The following is a 16,797-nucleotide window of genomic DNA, read 5'->3' on the forward strand; positions in this document are numbered from 1 at the left end:
CTCCCACATGGGCAGCCCACAAGCCCTCTGCCAGGGCGCCGAAGCTGTGGCCAGGCGGCGCTGCCAGGCTGAGGGCCCAGCTCCCTGCCCAGCCTTTCCCTTATCAGGGCCACACTTATTCCTGAGCTGACCCCCAAGTGGAAAGATCCAGTTTAGAGTGCTCTGTATTACGCAATGATGGGCCCATGAAGATTTTGGATTCAATAGCAAAAAGGCTCTGAGTTCCAACAGGCAAGTGAAAGCAGCCCAGGCAACGGAGGCAGGAAGCAAGGGCAAGTGGCAGAGCTGGGCTGGTGTCCAGGGGCCATCTAGAGAGTTATAAGAGCCCAAGAAAAAGACAAAGAGGAAAGGGCAGAACAGAGGATAAGAAAAAAACGTGAGTTGTAAGGAGCCACAGATCTAAGGCAAACTGGACAGGAAGGAATTTGCAGCCTGAAACTGCCAAGACCCCCTTTCCCCGACACCTGTGCGTGCTCCACCTGCCACCTGCCACCTGCCACCTGCCACAGGGAGAAAGGGCACCACACTCTCAGCTCAGGGCAGCAGCAGGCAAGTAGTCGGGGTGTGTGCAGGTGTCTGTTTAGAAGTTTCAGAAGACAAACTCCTGCCAGGACGGCAGCAGATAAGAAGCAAAATCCTGACTAGTTAAGAAAATTACAAATTAAGATGATGACGACAGAAGCACTCCCAGTCGCCTACCCTACGTTAGCTGTGGGTTTGGCGTGCTTGGCTGCCTCTGGTGCCTAGGCTGGGGGTGGCAAACTTATGGCGCACGCACCACCGTGGCAGGCTATTTGTATCAGTGAAAGCTCTAAAGGTTCACCATCTTGGGCTAGGTTGAAAGCTCAGCATGAGAATGGACAGAGAGGTTTGCTGTAAGAAGGAGCCCAGTTCCCTGTGCAGGGCAGGAAAGGAGGGAGGGACACGGGAAGACAGCGAATCTGTTCCACTAATGGGAGAGGGACAACATCACAGGTGAGTTCGGAGTCAGGAGCCTAGCAAGCCAGGCTCAGAAAACAGGAAGTTGGTTCCTGGGTGACTCCAAGCTTAACGGGCCCTTTACGTACCAGGAAGCCAAGCACGAAGAAGACCCTGTCCTCAGCCACCAAGCCACCAGCCTCCTGCAGGTGAGGTCATGCCGGTCTGTACCTCCTCCCCAAAATAAAACTGGGAGCGACCTGCAAACCAGAGCCGGTCCCTGGACAAGGACTCCTGGAGGTGACCTGGACCCCCACTGCACTCTGCCGTCAGGCTCCTTCCTTTCGAGGCTCCTGCTTGAGAAAAAGCTCAGCATCCTCAAGATGTCATTCACAGTGTCCATGGTTTCTCTGAGCAACCCTAGGCTTCCTGGACAGCTCTGTAGGCAACTGAGTATGTGCGCAGAGGGACAGAATAAGGACCAGGGGGGGCTGTCTGAGGAAATCAACTCCAGCACAACAAAAATCAATGTCAGATGACCGCAAGGGTGCCATTCACAGCTGTGCAGGTTACTCACTGCACAAGGACACCTGGGAGTCACAAGACAAGGTGACCCCACAAGAGTGGGGAGATGGACTGGCCCAGAGGAAGAGGCATCTTTTAGGATCTGCAGAAAGGAGTGAGCTGTGGAGGTCCCGGGTAGAGGCACTTCCAGCCAAGGCTAATTTTGTGTGTATACTGGGGATCTCATATACATTAGGCACACGCTCTTCCGCTGAGCTACCCACCCAGGCCTAAGTTAAGATTAGAGAGCTCAGAGAGATTCCCCTATTGTGTTCTAGGCAGGACTGCTTGAAAGTGAAGGGGCTAAGAGAGCACCTGGAGGGTAAACGGTAGCACAAGACGGTAGAAGGAGCCTAGGTATAATCTCAGCCCGCTCAGAGGCTGAGGCAGCAGGATGGTGCGTCCGTTGCTCTTCTCTCGTTGCTGGGACAAATACTCGACACTCAGAATGAAGGAAGGAAAGGTTTATGCAGCTCACAGTTACTGGAGGTTTCAGGCTGTACTCGGCTGGCTCCGAGGCTGAGTGGCACATGGCAGGGGGTAGCAGTTCACAGCAGCAGAAAAGAATAAGAGAAAAGGAGGAACAGCAGCAACAATGCTACTGAAAGCAAGTCTGTCTCCCTGTCTCTCTTATGTTATGTCCAGGCTACTCACCCCAGGCTAGGTGTAGCACTCACACTCATAATCCCAGCAGTACTCAGACCCATAATCCCAGCCTTGGGTCATGAATTAATCACAAATCCCTGAACTGTGCCTCAATGACTGCATGAGGCATGGGGGGGGGGGACAAATACACACAAACCATAACAGATGGCAAGTTTGAGCCCAGCCTGGGAAACAGCAACTCAATAGAGACCTTGTCTCAAATAACAAAAGGCTGGGAACACAGCTTAGTGTGAAGGCACTAAGTTCAAAGCACTGAACGAACGAGGAGGATGAAGAGAAAGAGGAGAAGCAAAGGAAGGAGGAGGGGAAGGAAGAAAGGAGGGAAGGAAGGACGATGGAGGGAAGGAAAGAAGGAAAGGAGGGGGGCCGGGGAGGTGGCTCAGTGAAATAAGCACTTCCCTGGCAAGTGCAAGAGCCTGAGTTTGATCCGCAGTTCTGAAAAAAAAAAAAAAAAAAAAAATGTGCGTATGACTTGTACACTGCTCCTCCCTCCAGCCATGCAGGGGGGTTCACAGTGGCCCCCTCAACTGGCCGCTGTACGGATGCAGTGAACCAATGCAGGTAAAGGGCGATGCCTGAAGGTCAGACACACGGAGCCTCCGGCCCTGACCTGGGAGGACGCAGAGCCAGCATTGCCAGGAAGGACAGAGGATGCCTTCACCCCTCTAGCCTAAGTCAGAGGAGCCCTCCTGGGTATCAGAGCTGCTGCCATGGGAGTGTAACCCGAACCTGAGTGGCCTCCAGGATCCCGGGGGCTTAGGGGGACCATGGGAGACTGCCCATGGGGCACAGTGCCCGGCCACAGCAGATGCTGAACAAATACGGCCTCCTCACCCCTCTCCCCCGGGGACCCTCAAACAGTGGCCCCTGCCCCCGGAGGCTAACCCACAGCAGGTTGAAGAAAGCTGGAGAAATATTTTCTGTCTGTTCTGCTGAATTCATTACCATAACCGCGATAATGATTCTAACACAACTTGTTTTTCGAGCGTCTTTTATGTGAGAGGCCCATGGAGGAAGCGGAGGTATTTTTCTCATATTCTGGGGGTCTCTCCTGTTCCAAATTTCCATGCCACTTCCTCGGTGTCTGCTTGCCATATATCAATTCATCTTTTTCTTTAGTATAAGTGAGGCACACTTCAGGCAAAGTAAGCATCTTCCTTTCATCAGAGGAAGTTCTTTAGGGACACATCTGTCACCATCTGTCACCAACCAAAGGAAGGCGAGATCTGTTCTTGTTTATCGCACCCCTAAAGACAGGTAGTATACTGCACTTCGACAACAGAGCCAGCATTCTGGCAGCTCCCTATCAAGGCCCTGCCAGGTGCTTTCTGCACCATGCCCACAGAGCCATCCCCCGCAAACAGCGAGGGGCTCCCAACTCCTGCTTTATACCTGAGGAAACCAAGTCCACGGGCCATCGAACACCTGGCGAGCTAGGACGTCTGCAACCAGGCACCACTGGAATATTAACAAACGTTACTCAATGGATGAGCGGTAAGCCCTTAAGGAGCTTAAGTGACCGTGAGATGGGACGGCTCTTAGGTACCAAGCTCGCATTCATAAAGGATTACAGGGGAGAGCTACTTGGAATGAGGATTTACTGGAAAACGGGAGCTACACGGCTCTTTTCTCCACAGTCTAGGAAGAAGAAGTGTTCAGCAGTAGCCCACTGTGCTCCAATTAAGGCCGCTGGGCCTGAGGGCCGCAAGAGGACCAGGTGGCTCTACAGGGAATTAAAGAAAACACTGTACGCCTGAGAAGCAATCCATAAAGAGGGAAAGGAAGGCTCCAGGACAAGCCTGGTCTAGGGGCTTCGCTGGGCCTGGAGGTGGGAGCCAAGAAGGGGGTCGGCTAGCAGGGGCTTCATGCAGTCTGGTTCAGAGCCCCCTTCTGCAACCCGCTACATCTGGGCCTCAGAGGCCACATCTTTCTAAACACAGAATTCCTCTCATATTAAAGAAGGGACAGCGGGGCATGGGGGTGGTGTGTGTATAACCCCTGTACTGAGGAGGCTGAGGCAGAAGGATCACCCTAGTCTAAGGCCAGCCTGGGCTACATTCCAAGACTTCATCTCAAAAAAAAGAAAAAAGAAAAGAAAAGAAAAAAGATAAAATAAAAGACAGGATAATACGGATAGTTTGTGCATCAGAGTCCTGTGAGGTTAAGCCCAGGGTCTCGTATATGGTCTGTCCTTGGGCTCTATCTGCTCTAACAAACTCCCACACACTTAGTGACTTAGAACAGCAGTGATGTCGTCTAAGAAGCGGGGACACCGGAAGCTTGAAGTCAGCATTGCTCGGCTGAAATCAAGGTGTCAGCGGGGATGTGCACCCCCTGGAAAGGCAGGGAGGCGGGCGGCCGTCACTCGTCAGCTGCGCTATGCTTCTGCCAGCAACCCCGGGTACGGGGGTTCCCTAAGCCTGTCTCACCCACGGGCATCACAGCTGCCTTAGCTGCATACGCACGCTCCGCGATGTCACACAGTAACAGAATCGCCCAGCGCGGCATTGGTCGGGATGCGTCCCTGTCGTGAAGCCACGCGTGACTGCAATGGCTGCCTCATCTTTCCACCTGGAAGCTGCCAACAGCCCCCGCTCGTGGCCACATCACTCCTGTCTCCAAGAGCAGCATCTTCAAAGCTTTCTCTCTCTGTTGACCTTGCATTACCCTCCCTGGCCTGTGTATCAAGTCTTTCTCTGCCCATCTTTTAAAAGGACACCTGCGCTGACAGTCAGGGCTCAGCGGAATAATCCAGCATGATCTCTCTCTCTCAAGATCCACAGCAGCAGCACCGCATCTGCAAAGACCCTTCTTCCAAGTACGTCAGCCCTTAGCCTCCAGGGAGCGGGGCCTGAACTTGGGCAGACCCTTCTTCCAAGTACGTCAGCCCTTAGCCTCCAGGGAGCGGGGCCTGAACTTGGGCAGACCCTTCTTCCAAGTACGTCAGCCCTTAGCCTCCAGGGAGCGGGGCCTGAACTTGGGCAGGCCCGGCCTCGCACACATAGTAAAGCATCCGTCGCCATCCGCCTTGCAGGACTTGCCACTGTGACCCGGATGGAGATGAGTCAAAAGAACTACACAAGCAGAAAAGGGCCCAGAGCTGAATAAGAAAGCAGGGACCGGAAACCCTGTACAGGGCTGCGAGCCAGCACAGGGGCCATGACTAACCCAGCTCATCCCAGCAGCCAGCCCAAAACCCTCTCAAGCCAGGATAAGTTACCTGTGTCTACTAGGTAAACACAGGGAAGCCCTGGGAAGGGCAGGACATTGGGGACATCTCTGGCTTATCTCAGTGTCCTCAACTGGGCCCTACAATAACATACATAGTGCTATGGCACACAATGCACGCAGTAAAAATAACTCCCGTTGGCATGATGGGATTGGCAACACCTGCAGGCCCTCAAGGGCGGAATGGCTAAAGGAAGCGGGATCACTCACATATGCAGGCAACGCCCCCTCCAGTCCTTCTAGAAAGGCAGCTCAGGCTGCCACCAGGGGGGCCCTGAGGGGATTCCACACGCAAAGCTGAGCTTCCCCTTCTGGGACACACAGATTGCAGACAGACTTTTTCCACAGCCCGTCGTGTCCTGCTTGAAGCCGAGTTATGAATGACTTGGAGGGGGTTCAAGGCAGCATTCTTACGGCGAATGTGATCTTTGTTCTGATAACTAATGAAATACTTCTGACACTTAATGAAATGCCACGAGCAATGAACAAGGGCTCTTTGGAGGCTTGTCTGAGATCAGAGTAACTCAAGCTTAAAATCTGGCTCCAATCTTTCCTAACCTACAGGCAGAAACGTACATACCAGCAGCCTCAGCTCTGCTACAAGCGCTCTTCGGGAAAGGGCTAAGGTTTCCGATTTAGAAACCGAAGCACATTAAAACACTGTTTATCTGGTTAGCATCAACAGGTAACTTCTTGTCAAACAATTTAGGGACTAAGTGGAATTCCTGCTTCAGAAGGGAAACAAAACTTTCCTTGGAACAAGAAAATAAAGAACTCCACTAAAAGCACCCAGCCTGCCTTTCAAACAGACGTACCTGCCTTGGCCGCTAACTACCCAGCATGGCCAGGGAGGTGTTCCGAAGAAACCCAGAGAAGGTCAGAGTCCCCCTTCTCCTTGCCCTGTGGCTTCTGCTGCTCAGATGTAACAGGACTCCCTAGGTAGCCGCAGAGGGTCAGGGAAGTGGCACACAGCTCTGGAGAGTTTAATTAACAGCAAGTGCTCCTAACCCGCATCAGGGCATCGGGACAAGCCCCACTCAGCTCAGGAGCCCTCGAGACGGAAAGGACAATCTGCTTTAGGATTCTTAATGAAGAAACACAACAAGCCTCCAACACAGTGGGCAGAGAAGGAGCTAGAAAACAAACAATCCCTGCCCACAGGGGGACGGTTCCAGGGAAGGGCTATTGTCCAGGCTCGATCCTATCTGTCCTGCTTAAAACTAATGAACCCCTCAGACAAAAATATGCACATGTGTGCACACACAGCCTCTGCATGCACACACACACGTACACACACATGAATGCATGTGTAGTGGATTTCTAACTGGTAGTCAACTTATTACACTCAGCTGAATTAAACTAGCATGGTGCTGGGCACGGGAGGCCCACCTGAAGGTTGTTGCCAGCAACATAAAGGCAGAACAGGAGAGGCTGCTGGAATGCTGTTAGGGGTGCTGTTTGGAGAAGCTGTTGGTAGCTGCTAGTTCTGTTGGGCTGTTCTGCTGGAGGACCTTGTCATGCTGGCTTTCCTGATGAACTGTGGAGGAGCTCTGGTCCTCATCTTGAGCATCACTTCTGGGCTCCGGGAGGAAGGTGGTGCACTGCTCTGCCTCATGGAGAAGCTTGTTGCATTGGCTTTCCTGATGGAAACTCAGCTTTCTCCATCACTGGAGGAGCTTGGCACCTCACCATTGCTGAGGACAGCTGTGGTACTTTGGGGGAGCTCTGGTCCTTACCTTGAGCGTTGTCCAGTTCAGCTCCCTCAGCCTGCCGGCACAGACCCTTCATCCCGCTGGCATAGACTTTTTAGCTTCCACCACTGACCTCTGGGCCTTTCCAGCACAGATCCGTGAAGTGGGCCTGCATGAGACTTTGTTATGCAAGGGCTGGCCAGATAGTTCTTAAAGCACCTGCTTAAGCCCAGCTCGGCAGCCGGGTTCGATTGGCAGCTTGCTGTGCTGGCCCCGCCCCGGGACATGCTGAGACAGCGATTGAGACTAGGTGTAGTGACAGGTGCGGTGGCAGGCGCCTATAATTCCAGCTCTTGGGAGGCTGAAAACAAGAGGATCACTATGAGTCGATTTGTGTAGTGAGACCCTATAGACCCTGTACTGAATACATTTTAAGAAAAGAAAGAAAGAAAGAAAGAAAGAAAGAAAGAAAGAAAGAAAGAAAGAAACTTTGTTGTGGGCTCTAGGCCTCCAGCTGGACTTGTGGGAGGCACTGTTATGAGCTCTAGGTTTTCAGCTGGGCTCATGCAGGATATTAGGATCCAGGCTCTGAGCTGGAGTCTTTAGTGTTTAGTGTGTGGATAGATTTCCTGCACTTCTTGTATATAATTCTTTAGGTGATTCATTATAAGATATTATAAAATGTATCCTGTGTTATATTCCCCTTGCCAGAGCCCCAAACCACGACAGCATGCGTGTACAGGACATATGCACGCACGGGCACGCCCACATCACAAAAGGGAACATGGGTTCTGAGTCCCAAGAAGTATCTGGTCAGTAATAATAAAATAATCAAGCCCTGTTGCTTTTGAGCAGTGTCTTATGTTCGGTGATGAGCTTTTACAGACGCTACCCTGCTCTGACCCTCACAGCAGGCCTGTGTGGCAGACAGAACGCACCATTCTCCATGTTTTATAGATTACATTAAGTGATTCCCCTAGGTCATTCCGTTAGCTCACATCGGGGCTGAGACAGGAAGTGGGACCTAATGACTCCCAGCCTGGGCTCTCTGCAAGGTAAGGAGTAGGAGTCCTTCTAATGGAAAAGGGGGGAAGCCCGCAGAGGAGCAGCAAAAGGGGGTCAGACGTGTGAATGACACTTTTAAGAAAAATTCGCTCTGTGAGACTCAAGTCCGAAGAGAACTTAAAGAGCCGTGAGGTCAGCGCATCGGGAGAGAGCACCAGGGCCACACTTCAGAGGACACGTGTGGAAGTGTGTCCGAGGGCCGCACCTCCCGGCCACCTTCTCCTTCCACGGAAAACAGATAGGATGGTGGGGACACTTAGAATGGCCACTGCACTCAGTAATGCTTCAACAGAGAGTGAGAGGCCTTACTGCCCGGGAAAGGGCCCCTTAATTTTACAGATGTGGAATATAAGGCCCAGAGAGATGAAATGACTTGCCTGGGATCAAAGCATTCATGAGAGTGGAAAACGGAATTCTGAACTTGGGACACAGCGATCCTTATCCCGTACCAGCTGCCTTGGGAATCTATTATCCTTAATTTCCTTAAGCTCACTGTCCCTAATTAATACCAGAAGTCAGAATGCAGAGCACTTAAAGGTTGGGTGGGGGAGTGTGTGTGGTTTTTTGTTTTGTTTTTTTTTTTTCTCTTCAGTTTTTTTGGGAAACAGTTGCTTATTTCTAGGGAGACTGAATGCAGGAAAATGGTCATGATTCTGCTAGTGCAGAAACTGTCCCAGGACTTGGAAATTCTCCAGAATGTAAGCTCTGTGCTGTGACCAGGGCTGACACTGCCTCCCTCCTTCCCGAGGACATCACATGAGAATCCCCAGAGCCTAGCTGTGTTACTGTACGTGGGGGATTTGCAGTTAGCTTTAAGTTAAGGATCTTGAGACAAAGTGATTGCTCTGGCTCACAGGCCAGTGCCCAACGTTTACCTCAAGGATCTACATAAGAATGAGGAAGGTGGATGAGAGTAAAAGATGACCCGACGGACGCTGGTGGGATGAACGGCCACTGGCCAAGGAATGTGAAGGTTTTAGAAAAAGAAAGAATTCTCCCCTGAAGCCCTCAGAAGAAATCTAAACTTGCCAATACCTTGACTTCAGATTTCTGACTTCCAGAACTGTAGGAGAATAAATGTATGTTGTTTTAAGCAATTGAAGCAATTGAAGTCTGTGGTAAGCATTCCAACGTCAGCAGGAAATCAATATTCCTATTCAAAAACTTAAGAGGGAGCTGGCCGAGATGGTGGTGCACACCTATAATCCCAGCACCAGGAAGGCTGAGGTGGGAGGGTTGCCACAAGTTCAAGGTTAACCTGGGATACACTGTGAGCTTGAACCAGACCAGGAGACCCTATCTCCAACAAACGAACGAACAAGCACAAAAAACCATAAGCTGGGGAGATAGCGGCATAGCAACTGCCTGAAAAACTCCATATCCTGAGTTTGATTGCTGGTATCAAAAGAAAAAAAAAAAACAAAAAACACAAACCTTTAGAAGTTAGGACTTAGCTCCCTTGCTAGTTAACACTGGGGGTCATGGGGGCATTAAGGAGAAATTTAGGTGGACTGGACATGATGCACTCTCTAGCTTTCCAATGGAAATCAGTTGGTAGTCTGTGCTCATAGGGGCTGTCTTTCTCAGGCTTCATCTTAGGACTGCTGGAAAGCTCCTCCCTGGAAAGGAGCCTGGGCTCCCCCATTCACAGTCTGGGTCCCAGCCCCAGTGAACCTCTTACAGCTTCCTGAGCACAGCGGTCTCCCCCAGCCCTCCAACTCTCCACCCCAGCACATGCTTTGGAGGCAATGCCTTCCTCACTCCTGGCTGCTGTGAGAGTCCTTCTGCAGAGCCCGGCTCACTAATCACTTGCCCAGTGAGGCCTTCTTGAGGTTCCCCAGTCCTCCCCTGTCTTCCCTCATCCTCCTCTTCACTCTTACCAGGGCGTGCGCACTTGCTTTGCAAATGTGTTTGCATGTGTTCTTCCTCCACCCCACCAGCGTGAGCCCCTTGAAGACAAGAAACCTTGCTTGCTCCTCTTGTGTCATCAAACCACGACCATCCTCATGTGCATGAAACCTCTCCTTTCTTGCTCTTCCACCTCAAATTGCAAGCTTGCCCTTCAAGGGCAGACCCTCTGGCATGAAAACACCTTAACTTCCCAAGATCGTGTCCCGTGGCCCTCCGCCTGTAACACCTTTGGCACATACCATTAGGTGGCTACCCTCTGGCCGCTCCCTCATCAGACACCAACGTCCATGAAAGCCACGCCTTCTTTACCTGTCCAGCTCTCGGTGGCCATCAGAGTGCCCGGCCCACAGCAAACACTCTAGGACTGTTCACTGGCTTAAAATCAAAATGAGACACACAAAGCAGTGCTCAGCTCATCTCAATTAAAAACAAACTATGTGATGGTTTGCAGGGCCAGCATCTAATGAGAGCCACAGCTGAGGTGACCTCTGGCTGTTCTGTTTGGGCTCTGGGACGCGGGATGGAGCCAGCGTCAGTGTGACTAAGTAAAATGAAAAGCTTCGGGAGAAATACAGTACCAGACAACAACTTCATTTTCCGCATTGGACACACAGGCACTAGCTGATCAAGCTTCCTTTGATCGATGAGCACTTCTCTAACTTCAAGAAAGGCTTTCTAGAAGGCTGGGTCTGAGTGGGGCATGACACACATAGCCCAGACCTGCTTTGCAACCTCCGTCTCCTGCTTGCCTTCCATGTGACCTGGGAGTAGACAATTCATTCACTGGCCCTTAAGTTTGTCACTCATAAATGGGAAGGAACAACGCAGGTTTAATCACAAGTGAAACAATTGCCAATGTTGTGGGCACATGGAAGGCTTCCTGTCTCCTTTGCTGGGTGCTTATGGGGCAGCCACATAAATTACTCAACTCACAGCAATCAAATGAGTAAGTGGTTTATTGTTTTTCCCCCTACTATTGGAGATTGAACCCAAGGTCTTTACCTTTGCACTCAACTACATCACCAGCCTCTTTTATTTTATTTTATTTTTTTGTATTTGAGGGAAGGGTCTACAGGTGTTCAGGCTCTCACTTCTAGATTGGACTCAGAGTGACCCACTTGTTTACAGCCTCCCAAGAGCTGGGATTACAGGTACGCACCACCACGCCCAGTCACAACTGCCGTCTCAGCGCGTCCCGGAGGCAGGGCTGGCATGGCAGACCTTGGGATCAAACCCCCAGCCCCTGTGCCTGCTTGCAGGCACTTTAATCCGCTGAGCTATTTGGCTGGCCCTACCAGCCTCTTTAAAAAAAAAAAAAAAAAGATTCATCTTATTTTATTTATTGCGACATCAGCAATGAAGTCACCAGGTTGCCCAGGGTGGGCTTGATCTTGCAGTCCTCCCCTCTGAGCTTCCCAGAGCCAAGGGGGTGCATTTTCCACCCCACTGGGGCTGAGCAAAGTTGTACCATAGGAGATTAGAGGAATGAGTACAAGGCTGTCAGCTGCAGAAGCAGCACTGGACCCACTATGCAGTTGGTAGCCTCTCAGGAAGTGCCAGCTCCTCTTCTGGGTGACCATAAATAAGCTTATGTCAAGTGCCACTCATTGAAAACTTATGACCCTGCCTGGGGCTGCACGGCTGGGGCATGAGCGCTCCTGAGCAGCAGGACTTTGCCACCAGGAAGCATGCTGCTCTACCTCTCTAGGGGCTCTGGGAAACCCACCCTCCTCCACCTCTTCCTGCCTCAAACACCAACAGGATAGGACACCTCCCCACAACAGGAGCAGGGGCCTTGACATTATAGTCAGGAGTTTCGGGAGTCTCCTCTCCAGCAGGCGAAAGCCGTGATGTGGCGGCACCTGCTGGGAGGGGCCTTCTCCCCATCTCCAGCCTTACTGGATCAAAGCCACCGGGCAGCCCATTTCCCAGGGGTCTGCTGGTCCCCATGTGCGATGGGCAATTAGGATGGATGGGGGAGGTGAAGGCAGTGAGGAAGGCAAGGAAGCCTGCTGCCAGGGGAGCAGCAGGGACAGAAAGCTCCCTGCAGCCCTCAGGTAGGGATGGGCGTTGCTCCCCTAGCCAGTCTGGCGGAAACTGAATTAAATTAGCCAACGGGTGAGCAGTGAGGAAGGGTACAACAGAGGGCTGTCGTGGAATCCACTGGCTAAGACCTACAGGCAGAACCCCCCCCCCAGAGCCCTTACAGACTGCCACTGCCTGGCTGAACAGCACGGGGGGCTTCCCGGCAGGCCCCAGTTCTCACCTGACCTTGTCTGCCGAACCCTCTCTCACTAACACCAGCTTCTAGATCCAGAATGCGAGTTAAGCTACATTTTTATTGAGCATCTAGTTCTGACTGAGCAACGCAAAAGTAGCATCATGGCACGGATTTCCGCAATAACCCCACAGGATAGGGATTATTATTGCTTTGGTTTCAAAGGTGAAGCCACAGAGGCTCAGAGCAGTTTGGTTTTCCTTGGGAGGCCTCCAATAACGAATGGCATTACAGGGCCAGCCAGCCAGCTCAGCGTATTAAAGCACGTGCTTAGGCAGACCCAGGAACCAGGTGCGCTGAGATAGTGAATGAGACTGGGCATGGTGGTACCCGCCTGCAATCCCAGCACTGGGGAGCTGAAAACAAGAGGATCACTATGAGTCCCGTCTGTGTAGTGAGACCCTGTAGACCTTGTACTAGGTACATTTTTTTAAAAAGTAGCATTACTTCTGAAGCTGGGAGTCCTAAATCATAACTGTGCATTTGAATGAGACCAGGGCCTGGTTACAGGAGCAGGTAGATGCCAGACGTCCCCAGGTGTAGTCCTGCAGCCCCTTTACTTTCACTGTGGTCACTCCTCTGCCGCCATCCTGCATGGACGGTGTGCTCTGGGTTCAGCTCTCCTCCACTGCCACAGACAAGCTAATATGACAGCTATAAGCAGCGCCACTTCACCCTTCTGCTGCGAGCTGAAGACGTTTCTGTGTCTTAAGGTGCATTGGGCTCATTTTTGACAAAGCCACCAGAACACACCACCAGCATACCCATCAGAGTCTCCGCTAAGCAGGAAAGGTGTTGGCAGCTTCCTTTCTAAACCACGAGCCACCCAGCCCTACTGCCAGAGACTGTCAACTGCGCTCAACAAACTTGGGAACATTCATGCGATGACACTTGATTCTCAAATTCTTTCCTATGGAAACTTGAGGTCCCAAAGAGACTTCCAGACTCAAATGAACTGGATTGGAATCCTATCAATGTCTGAGGATGAGTCCCGGGTTTTGAGGTCTGTAGGAGCATAATGTGGATATCAGGAATTCTGAAAACTAGGCAGAAGAGTCTAACAGTCAGGCAAGGCTGCAGTCCACTGCTGCGCTTGGGTGCGGACTCGAGCAGTCTATTCCAGGGCCTCTGAGGCTTCCGCCAGAGCAGCTCGCCTTCCGTCCGTACTACACGCTGAGCCTCCAGCTCAGGCTGATTTGCAAGGACTCTCACAGCTTCACAAAAAATTATGTATGTGTACCAACAGCCCACAATGAATGTCATCATTATGTACTGCAAACACACACTAATTAAAAAGATCTTTAGAAGTGTGCAGACAGGGGCTGGGGAGATGGCTCAGTAGAATAAGCGCTTCCCTGGCAAGTGCAAGGGCCTGAGTTCAATCCCCAGTTCTGCAAAAAGAAAAAAAAAAAAAGTGTGCAGACGACTGCTCTAGCCTACCAGTAATAGCCTGATTTTCACTGGTCTCTGTGCCTGGGCCCGGGCCTTGCAGCACAATAGACGCCTAATAAGTGTGTGTTGGAAGGGTCAGTCGTCTTCTCTGTTATCTGGCTCTAATTAAGTTTTGCACTGCTTAGCTTAGCGATCTAACAGTTTGTTAAACATGTAAACACCAACCACCTTCACCTCAGCCCTCAAACCTGAAACAGAGCGGAGCAGACGGCCATCCAGGGAACACGCTGAAGTTTCTCTTTGGGGTCAGATATACTAAGCAAGCACCTCGTGACTGATAAATGTAAGCAAATGGGATTTTCCTCAGCCAGGAAGCACATGACATCTGTCGGCAGCTGGGGCCTCCCAGGCTAATATTTGGACCCGGTCATCTGAAACTGTCAAGAGTGTGATAAAGACTCACAGGAACTTCATAGTAAACACGGACTGGCCCCTTGGGGATACGTTAGAAGAAAAAAAATGTCCTCCATCCAAAATACATCAGCCAGAACGCGTGCAGTGCAGGTCGGGCTGCGGCCAGCAAGAGCTCTGGACAGCTCTCCAAGGCGGTCATCCACAGAGGCTGCAGAGACCCCCCCCCCCTTTCCCGCCAGGGGCCCCAACCAAGCACTTCATCTCCACAGCGCATGCCCAGCAGGCAGCTGAGTACTGCAAGGAGCTGGGTGTCAGGCACATTACCTCCACAGCTCAACGTCTCCAGGGCTTTAGCGTTCTAAAAGTTACTTACCTACCTAGGTCCCTCATACTCCCTGACGACTCTTTAGAGTCCTAGCTGCCTAGGTCTGAGTCCTCTCATTTGACACCTAGTAGCTGTCTGGCTTCATTCCCTGGGCCTCTGTGTCCTCGCGTCTAAAATGCGAAGAGCAATGGTGACATGTTTCCTAGAGCTGTCAGCATACAGTGACAAAGATGGCACTCACTATGGAATAAGTATTCAATAAACCTTAGCAATGAACGTTCTGTGATTTTATGATTGAGAGTTTCAAAACCAAGTTTTTGTCTCCCCTTGTCTTTTTGACGTTTCCGTCGGTTGGGTGACACAACTCATCCGGCAGGAAGCCTGACCTTCACCGACCTAAGGCACCAAGTTTTTATCTGGATGTCCCAAAACATCCTCACATGCTCCTTTGGAAGGTGTCCAATGACGGAGCTCATAGCAGGCTTGCTGATAGGAGGTGGGGCCTGGTGGGAAGAGGTGGTCCCCGAGGGCGTGGCCTGGAAGGATTTCTCTCCCACCAGCTCCTCCCTTCTCTTCATTTCCGGTCTCCATGTCAGGAGCAGCTCTCCCCGCCCCCCATGCCCTCTGCCATGCCATTTTGTCTTGGTCTACAAACTGCGGGTCAAAATAAACCTCTCTTTTAAATTGTGGGTTTCAAGGTATTTTGACCCAGCAACAGCAGAAGTAATTAAGAGGTAAGGCTAATTATGGTCTTACTGGTATTCTAAATGGAGCATTCACATTTTCTGGCAAAAATAATACTGGATTTGGATTATGGGATGCTGCCCCGTACCACGGAGAAAAGGCCTTTCACATGTGAATATACCCTGAATTCTCTCCAAACTCTGGACACTTCTGAATTTTAAAATGCATTGGTTGTGCTCACTTCTGCAGCACATATACTAAAATGGATTGGTGCCAGGTGTGGTGGGGCCTGCCTATAATCCCAGCATGTGAGAGACTGAGGTAGGAAGGTCACAAGTTGGAGGCCAGCCTGGGCTACAGTGAGTTTAAGGCCAACCTGGACTACATAAAGAAACCTTGTCCTCCTGCTTCCTCCTCCCAATTAGCCCACAGCCCTGAGCGAACAGCAATTCTGGTGCAGGCTCTGATGCGGTGCGTGAGGGCTCAGGTGTGGGAACGGGCATGGTTGGGTGTGCTCGGCTCCTCACAGGGGCAGTACAGCAGCGGGGCTTTGTGCACTACTGACGTCACGCTCCTGCTTAGCAGGAAGTGGGACGTGTTCCGGCCTACACCAGTGGGCATCAACATGCTGGACAATTAAGTCTCCCTGTCTTAAGCACAGGGGCAGCGCTTGGTCTTTTTGTTCTTATCTGTGTTGATTTGTTGTCATCACTTTTTGCGTTAGAATTCTATCAGCATGTATCAGAGCTCTAGGCATAAGCACACCCAGCAAATACTGCTGAATGAATACGCGGCAAGCAGTTAACATCTTTTCGTTCATTCGCTCCCCTGCTCTTCCCAGCCTTCATACCTGCCACAGCCCCTGCCAGCTTTGGCATGCTTGTACTTTATGGAGTAATACAATTATTTTGATGTCACAATGTCGTTTCTAGAGCTTATATTTTATTGACTCTCAAAGATGCTGAGGTGCTTAGACTTGGCCTCAGAGCAGCATATTCACTCAAGATACACTGGAGGAGCTTCCTAGGAGTTTGTACAATTTCCTGGAGTTCACACAACTTTTTTTTCTACAGGAATTCATAGACCTTTCTGTAAGAGTTCATATAATCCAGGCCTGGCAGCACTCGCCTGTCATCCTGTCATAAGGGAGGCTGAGACAGGAAGTCTGCTGAGTTCAAAGCCAGCCTGGGCTACATAGTGAGACCCTGTCTCAAAACAAAAATGTTCATAGTGCCCCAAAATCTGCAGTTTGGGGGCGTGTAGGCCACACAGTTTGTACAGAAGAGCACTTGGCTCAGAAGTCTTTGGGTCTTTTATCCTCAGCTCCAATGCACACAGCCTGCGGCCTACAGGGCAGCACTAGAACCCAGGCCTCCCGATCCCGGTCTCGCCGTCACCCCTCAGAAGCCTCTGGGTACCGGCTTCATGGGCTGACGCTGGAAGTGGCTGCTGCATTAATCCATACACAGGTGGAGTGAACAATCCTGGCTCTGCAGCAGGTGCAGCGGGCAGCCTCCTGGGCAGGGGCGTTGCCTGGGCGAGGCCGGGGCGTGCACTCACCTCCTCTCCGCTGAGGGTGCTCGGGCCCGGGGCTGAGGGTGCAGACTCCGGCGCGGGGGCGCCGCGGAGCCGGGTCTGGCGTGGGCATGGGCGCGGGCGCG

At 51.5% G+C, this 16,797-nt stretch overlaps 1 protein-coding gene across 1 annotated transcript in view; it reads right to left on the reverse strand.

Moving 5' to 3' along the window:
* The window catches only part of Thsd4 (thrombospondin type 1 domain containing 4), a 563,475-nt gene that overhangs the window by 481,430 nt on the left and 65,248 nt on the right, over nt 1-16,797 (reverse strand). Inside the window, exon 4 of the mRNA XM_023712634.1 lies at nt 16,697-16,797. Within this exon, the coding sequence (XP_023568402.1) occupies nt 16,697-16,797 (101 nt within the window). The remainder of the gene's footprint in view (nt 1-16,696) is intronic.

Source organism: Octodon degus, unplaced genomic scaffold (genome assembly GCF_000260255.1).
Source record: "Octodon degus isolate 3935 unplaced genomic scaffold, OctDeg1.0 scaffold00026, whole genome shotgun sequence".
Taxonomy (NCBI): Eukaryota; Metazoa; Chordata; class Mammalia; order Rodentia; family Octodontidae; genus Octodon; species Octodon degus.